At 36.6% G+C, this 8,767-nt stretch overlaps 1 protein-coding gene across 1 annotated transcript in view; it reads left to right on the forward strand.

Annotated features, from left to right (window-relative positions):
- The window catches only part of LOC118424366 (dephospho-CoA kinase domain-containing protein-like), an 11,694-nt gene extending 4,002 nt beyond the window's left edge, over positions 1 to 7,692 (forward strand). The window contains 3 exon segments of the mRNA XM_035832914.1: positions 2,280 to 2,483; positions 4,623 to 4,713; positions 5,278 to 7,692. Of these exon segments, the coding sequence (XP_035688807.1) occupies positions 2,280 to 2,483; positions 4,623 to 4,713; positions 5,278 to 5,557 (575 nt within the window). The 3' untranslated portion in view covers positions 5,558 to 7,692.
- Positions 7,693 to 8,767: the final 1,075 nt, after the last annotated feature.

Consider the following 8,767-nt stretch of genomic DNA (forward strand, 5'->3'; position numbering starts at 1 on the left):
GAATATTTTGACACCCGTTACCATGACAAAATGTGTACAGTTTACCTTATAAACTTTCAATTGATACATATACCCGTATGTTTCAATATGAATTACTTTTTAAATTTTTACCTTGCAATGAAATATTTTATTGGGTATTACATTACATTTGATATTACATTTGCCCTTATGTAGCCTCACAGTAAGAAGGAAGAAGAAACAGTTGTCCAATAACTCGTTCTCTGCGCAATTCCGTGGTGTGATACGATAGTGATATTATGTTTTAAGCTGGACAAGAGAGACAGAAAAGATACACTGTGAAAAAAAGAAATGGCAAAGGTAAGCTATTATTAGCAACAACAAGTAACTGGGGAAAATGATGTGTTGATCATTTGCCAAATTTGAAATAATTATTGCAGTAGAGTCGATTCCATATTACCGAGAGGGTGTTTCTTGCTTTTTGTTCTAACAATTTGGAAATCTTTGTAACAATCTAACTGTGATAAGTAACTGTTTAGAACTATTTACAACATCTATGTGACGTTCTAAATGTTTCTATAGTATTCAAACATGTTAGAAACATTTCTAACATCAAGTACATTATTTCTGTTAGTTTCTAAACTGTTCCAACATAGATGCATCATTTGTGATCACATGTTCGAACATGGAAACAATATGATGAAACTGGGTCAGTGGGCTGGGAAGAGGGCAATTCACACATCCCTGCCAAGTGCAGGAAATTATGTCTGTCTGCCACCTTCTCACAAAAGACTCACCAGTGTATACTAAAGAGAATCTAAAAATACAAGAGCCAAACAAAGGACCAAGCTTAGCAGCTTTGTTTATGGGGTCAATAAAAGTTTTTATGGAGGGAAAAAATGACACAAAATGTTGGAACATGTTGGAACAATAACAAAAACACATAGATGTTTGAAAATTGTTCTAAATAAAGAGATACCGTATATTCTCGAATAAAGTACGCACCCCAATTAAAGTACGCACCCCTGATTTTGGACAAGTCTTAGACAGATCTTTGGGACTGAAAGGTAAAATGGAAAAACTCAAATAAAGTACGCACCCCTTCTCCACCAATTTTGAACAGACCTTTAACTGGATAAATTCAAATTTATGATGTTTTCCCCCGGTTATTTGCATAAGACAACCTGGAGAATTGCCTACTGCAATTATAAAAATCACTGTGAACTGGTAGAAGAAATCAGGAAAAACCAGTTGTACAAGTCAAAGTCACTAACTCAAAAGGATTGTATGCAAATGCCAATCTTATGTAAATCATGTTTAGACAATTTTTTTGTTTCATGTTTAGACAACTACAAGACAACAATAATGTGCATGTTTTGAAAAATTACTAGAAGTGTAGCTCCACCTTGCTTTATTTTAGGCTTTTTTACCATTTCTCTGTGCAGTGACCTCAAATAAAGTACGCACCCCAACTTTGGCAACAACTTGTAGCACCTTTTTGATTTTGAAAAGTTAAAAAAGTGCGTACTTTATTCGAGAATATACGGTAATGATATCATTACTTTCCCAAATGTTCCAACAAATATAAAAAGGTTCAAACATGTTTAAACTTTCATTTTGAAATGTTTCAACAATTTCAAACTTTAGTGACTGAAATGTTCTTTTACTCAAAATAGTTCAAACTTATTACAAATATTATTTCAAAACCATCTCGGTGACTTGGAATTGACTCTAAACGTGGCAGTATTACGGTTAATGGATGTTACATTTCTGATGTTTTATAATAAGAATTCCACTTGTGTTAGATGACAGGAACTTCATACTAACATTATGTATATGTAACGCTAGTTCACCTTTATTCACAGGGTAACCTATATCTGTTGTACCTAAAAACAGGATATTTCGGGATATCAAGTCAACAGACGGTGGTTTTAAATTGCATTTTTTTCAATGTAATGCAGTTTGAGACCACTGTCCGTCGACTTGATATGCCGCAATACCCTTGTGTTAAATATAACGAATAAAGGTTACCCCGTGAATAAAGGTGAACTAGCGTTACTACTTGAAGAGGAATGTAATGGATATAAACCATGCAAACTATGAAATAACTTCATAAAAAATAAAAATCAATGAGAAAATATTTATAAGGCTGCAAGTGCCCATTGGCTGTAATGAGGATGTGTGTCATTGTCATGTGATGTAGTTCATTTTCAGCATTGCTTGGCCAAAGGTACATATACCTGTACATGTATAGGCATAAGGGTAAACAGAATTGAACTCTAGTTTTACAATAATCTCCACTGTCTCTTTAACCCCCACAGTTGTTGAACCAGGCATGCCGGCCTACAAGAAGATCGTGGCCCATTTTGGCCGTGAGATATTGCAGGAGGATGGCCAGCTGAACAGAGAGAGACTGGGCGAGATTATCTTTAGTGATGAACAGGAAAGGAAAGTGCTGAATTCTCTCACCCACCCTGCCATACACAGGGAGATGGTCTGGCAAGTCATCAAACTCTTCTGCCAAGGTGTAGTTGATGAGTTAATTAGTTAGTTGGATAAGTCACTAACTTGTCAATCATATAACACTAGTTCACCTTTATCTGCGGGGTAACCTTTATCCGTTGTATATGACGATTGGAGTATTTAGGGAGACGGATGTTTCAGACTGGAATGCTATGAAAATATTGCAATTTGAAACCAACGTCCGTCGACTTGATATCTCAAATACCTCGTTTTTAAAAACAATGGATATAGGTTACCATGTGGATAAAGGTGAACTACCGTTATATGTATATTATTATAGTAAGTCCATAAAAAATGTAGGTAGCCTGTCATTTTGCTAGTTAATTTATCTTTACTCACCTCCATGTAAATGTTACATACATTAATTTTTAATATTTTACCACCACGTTTACTGCGATTTCTCAAGCGATAGTAATTTGCCAAATTATCAACACGTCATTTTTCACCTGTAAGTTACATTTTTGTACATGTTGCTGTTACAGCTTACCTTTGCCACTTCTTCTGTCAATGTATCTTTTTTTGTCTCTGAAAACTTTTGATCTTAAGTTGTTGTCTTTGAATGCATCATTATCAAAGCGAACACGTGAATGTCTGAATTGTGCATTATGTAACCTCAGAAATTACTGTTGCTGCACATGTCAAGTAGATCTCCTAAAAGTCATTGCTTAATATCTATTTGGTGGTATTATGATAAGAGGCGGTACTTATTTGTAAAGCATGTTAGTGTTATACTTTATGTGGGGCTGCGTAGCACAGTGGTAGTGTATTCGGCCCGTGACCGAGAGGTCGCCGGTTCGAATCCGCCTGCCGTGTTGCCGGTCTTGTGCCCTTGGGAAAGGCACTTTACACGACTTTCCTCACTTTACTCAAGTGAAAAATGAGTCGTCCCTCGGATAGGACGTTAAATGGAGGTCCCGTGTATGGGGAGAGCCATACCCTATGCACGTTAAAGAACCCGCCACATGTGCGAACATCCACCCGAGTGGATCAAACCATTCCGGCCAAAATAGGGGTAGGGAATCTCCCGAGCAGCCCTCGTAACCCCTGCTTCGCCTATTGGGTCAGTTAGTCCTCACTCATAGTGAGCAATTGGGCTGGTCTCAATCATGATGTTTCTGACCTAGGGCGAAGAGTTGCTGTTACAGTTCCAATCATGTAACCCGTAACCTTGAGTGGCCTTCAGGCCTTGTTTAATACGTGGTGACCATTGAGTAAAAAAAAAAAAAAAAAAAAAAAACTTAAACATTTTGGTCATGACTGCATGTCTACAAGAGATTAATTTAATTATACTATACCATGATGTCACAATAAACAAATTGAAGGTAGTGTTATGAACCTAGCACTGCAACTTAAATTATATCACAATATTTAGTTTGCTTACTTCTCAAAAGAGCGTTCTTTTTTAGCCACAGTACCAAGGTCCAAGCCGGCTGCCATGACGATGATGTTCATTGTGACATCATCTAACCATTTTATCACATTACCTGAATAGTCAAGAGCTGGACGTATGATTTTATACCATAATCGTTCATCGATCAATTAACAGCATAAGGGTGTATATTTTATGCAAATTCAGTGTTATAGAAATAATATCATCTTGGTTTAATGGAGTTAAATGGATTTTTGTTGTTACAAGCTTAAACAAACATGTGTGCTGGTAATGGTTTAAAAGATATACCACATCTATTTTGATATGACTGAAACCCTGGAGGAAAGAAGAATTAACCTCTGCTGTAGAACTGCAGACTTGTTACCACAAACCCGTGGACAGACGCACGGCTGTAACCTGCGGAACTTACCTACCTTCTGTACTGCCAGATTTTGTAATAGTCCAGTGCTGTCATTGCTAAGTCAACAAAACAAAATGACACTGCTTACAAGCTTTATATTATTATATTTTACTCATGTTAAACCTTATATCCACTGAAACAGCAATACTCCCTTTGATCATTAGTTTTAAAGTATAATCATTTTTCAGTGATTAATTATGTATGTCGCAACAAGCTGAGTTTTTATGAACAACAAGACACAACTCAGCCCCTGGCTGCCAGAACCTTGTTTCAATAATAAACCATTTTTTGATTGATTGATTGATTCTGCATCTAATATTGTTCAGGATAAGTGTGTGTTTCTGTCTGCAGGTCATAAGTACACCATACTGGATGTTCCCCTGCTGTTTGAGACTGGGAGGAAGCTACAGACATACCTCTACACCACAGTGGTTGTGTCATGGTAAGTCAGAACTGTGGGTCCGAGGATTAGCTGATTCAGTTGATTCAGTTTAAGCCATTTGCATTCATACATTTAATTACCACAATTTCATGACAACACACACACAATACACATAGCCAGGGTATTACATAATATCCTCATTGACTAGGCTAAAAAATCCTCAATGTCATACATACATATGTCGATTGTGCACATATTTTACACATTAATTATGAAAAATAGGTCCTCATTTGCATAAATTATCAGAATATGCGATAAAGACCTTTCTTAACATAGGTTGTGTGTTTGGTGGAGGACATGCTCAAGTAATATGATTTATGCAAATGAGAACCTTATTTGCATAATTAATGACAAACACCATTAATACAGCAGTAGTAAAAGATAGAATCATTTGGAGAGGTATGGGTCGTGGAACTCTAGTTTTGATGATGCATTTTAACGGTAAAATGTATTATTTAGTGATGAGGAGAAAGTATTTTATTTTTCAATATTCCCTTGAAACATGGTTGAACCAGCCTGTATTGAGCATTATCACATAGTTTTAGTTTTTTGTCTTCTTTTCAGCGATGAGGAGACACAACTTGACAGACTCATGGCAAGAAACAACTACAACAAAGACAAGGCAGTAAAACGGGTCCAAGCACAAATGCCTCTGAAAAAGAAAATAGAGCTGGCCAATCACATTATTGAGAACTCTGGAGAGTTAGAGTTTACTAAGGAGCAAGTCTTGCTGTTGCATCAGCGGCTGTGTTCATCCTACAGAAGATTGGTTTTCATGCTCATACTGGGTATACTTGTTTTACTGTATGCAGTATTTTTCATCAGAAACATTTTGACTCGTTGACAATTCTAAATGTCACTGTAGGTGCGTGTATCATGATCTACTAGTAGGATGTTGCATGCTATTTTATAATAGATTACTTTATAATAAATTACAATGGGCCACATATATTGTAATATTCAATACATGCAGACATAGAGCTACAGTATCATACCAAACCAGTTAAAGGCTGATGTGATTTTTATTTGGTTGGCTGCTGACAAGTGTATACAATTGGTTGATCTTTGACCTTGACTATATTGACAATGAGAAAAGTCATTACATGCGTCTGCCTAGGCAGCTTTGGACTGCGGCAGTGTCTGTATCTGTATATTAGCCAGCATAATTGCCCTTTGGCATAACACACCAACTTTGCAGACATGGGGCAAAGCAACAGCTGGTTATATTACACTGTCAAACCTGACATTTGCACATTTATAAATGTTAAGCTAACTGCAGGATTTAGTGTTTTTAAAGATATCGGGCGAAAATGCCCTTACTTTGATAATAAATTCCACTCTTTCTTGTTCTGGAAAAATACGCATCAAACCTAGGTTAGTAACTCTGGTACTTGAAGGCTTGGCTATTTTGTCTTGTCTTACCAGGTATACTGTTATATATTATATATGTATATACCAGTTTATTTAGTAACTTAACTTTGTCTTCAAGTGACATCCACTGTAGATCAGTTTTCCTTTTGGAAACAGTAGTGTCATATCATTAAGTGATTCTGTATGATTGTACCTCACCTCACCGGTCCCATATGATTGTACAGATACAGATAATATTCAGGCTGTGGGAGTTGTTGGCAGGATGAAGAAGGTCGATTCTGTGTTCCTTCTGCTGCTTGTCAATGTACTTCAGTTGGAATTCCTGTGGTTATATTTAGTTCCTATGTTTTGTACAGTATTTTATGCCTTAGGCCACAGCAAGTAAATTTTATGGATGACATCCTCTGCAGACTGCAAAAATAGTGCGATAGGGCGGGAAAAAAAACAAGATGGGTAAAAAAAACAAGATGGCTACATTTTCAAAAATAGGCACCATAAAGTTGTGATGACTGTTATTAAAGGGAAAAAACATGGCATCGGAGCCAACAAGGCATTCATTCCTGTATTTAAGACATGTACTGAAGTGGTATAAGTGACACTAGTGTGGTAGACTGGCATCACCAACAAAGTTGGTAACCACACTTGGCTTCCATATTGATGTCACTTTTACAACTATCCAATAAGTTTCATTTCTACAACTACAGTCCTGGGTACCTCACAAGTGTCACTTCTACAAGTACAATTATTAGGCTACAACACAATATATTCGCTCATTTTGGTACTTTGTCGCCATGTTAACCATCCCTACAGAAGAAGAAAAAAATTTTTTTTTCTGAAAGCAGACAAAAATTAATGCGCGCGCTGATGCCATCCATAAAATTTACTTGTTGTGGCCCTAGTCTGTATTGCCGTGTCTGAATGCATCTTGACATGTTTCTTAGCAATGCCATATGGACAAACTTGATGTAGATGCGACTGTGATTTCTTGATGTAGAAATTCCACCAGAACATCACAACAAACGTAACCATTGCGTGCAAGATTCAGATAATCTTCATTGGCTACTGATAAACTACAAATGTTGACAGTGATAACTATAGAACGTCAAAGCTCTGCGCATACTATGGCTCCCTCTGGGGTTTGCAATCGGAAGATCGCACCCTTGTCTATCAATCTATGTCAATATGCTCGTAATAGCTTGTTCAATCATATCGTATTACTACTCATGTTGTCAAACTCACGTTTGTCATCTACAGATGAAAGGTTGAATTTCTGGCAACATTTTCTATGTTCAATCGGAAATACAAAATGCGCGCAGGGCCGCCATGGCAGGACATTGACTCACTAACAACCTATGCTTCGGTTATATGACATTCAAATAACACGTGCCCTGTTTACAGTTGAATACAGCAATTCTCCCAAGCTAATGCAAATCACCTTTTCATTTCAATTTTTATTGGATGTTCTTAACGAACATAGGAAGTATTCAAATACTGACTTTAAATATATACACGTATTGATATTAAGAAGTAATGATGTTATTAGCTTGACATGAGGTAAAAATGCTGTAACCTTATACATCTGCCCAACATGTTTCGGACTTGAATTAATTCTTAGTGTTGATTTTTTTTTCGTGCTTTATGTTTTAATGAAAGTAAAATTTTCGTTTTCCTGTTTTTAGAAAACAAGTAGAGTGCTTTTACTTCTCCCACAAGTTTAAATCATTTTTCCTGCACGGTAAGATAGCTGCATGTACTCCCTCTCGCCACTCTGTCATAATGTCCTAAGTTGTTATCAAACTTCGAGATGCACTTTGTTCTAGCAGCGATAGGAAAAATCACCAGGCCGTTGTTGAACAGACGTATATCATCTCTGCCATCCACTACTAGTGTATACGTTTTGTGTGGAACAGAGCAGTGAAAAATGTTATTTGTAATTATCTTTCCACGATGTACAAATAATATGGGCATTTATAGAACTGTGCAATCAATGTACACTGTTTAGTTAAGTGTTTATGTCACTAAAAATCAACATATCCTGATTGTTTTCAGCCAAGACAGAATTTTTCTATGAACAATTACGTATGTTTAACTTGGTAAATATAGAAACGTGGAAATGCGTCTCACAGAAAAAGGTGTTGTTTTTTTTTTAGAAAAAAAAGCAGACATTTTAAAAACGTATCGATAAAATTTGCTTTTCAAAGGATTTTTTCTTTTTTTTTGCAACCAATTGCGCTACCAGTTTCTTAATGGGCCGCCGTGTTTACTATAACGTCACGAGCGGAAATGACTAGATTTTGCGGTAGGAATCAAGATTTGGTTTTCAGTAACATCAGAGGGGAGGTGCCGAAAGTATAGTTCAACTTCCATCTGCTTCCGACGGCCCCATCTCTGACAGGCTAAAACATGATCGATCACCATGACTTAGGGGGATGCTGTTTCTGGCGCCAAAATAGAAACGTAATTACGTAGGAAAGTACTTGCCTCGGACCGTTCTTGAGGGCGTGCACTACTGAAGAAATAACATGAAACAAGACGTAATTACGTCGGAGGGAAAATAAGCATTTATGTTAATTTAAACCACATTTGTCTAGATTCGATCATCATTAGAAAATCTTAACTAAAGACGATAAGAATAGTTTTTCGTATCATAAATTGAATGCACTAGAAAATAAAACATCGAATG

Source organism: Branchiostoma floridae, chromosome 10 (assembly GCF_000003815.2).
Source record: "Branchiostoma floridae strain S238N-H82 chromosome 10, Bfl_VNyyK, whole genome shotgun sequence".
In the NCBI taxonomy this organism is placed as follows: domain Eukaryota; kingdom Metazoa; phylum Chordata; class Leptocardii; order Amphioxiformes; family Branchiostomatidae; genus Branchiostoma; species Branchiostoma floridae.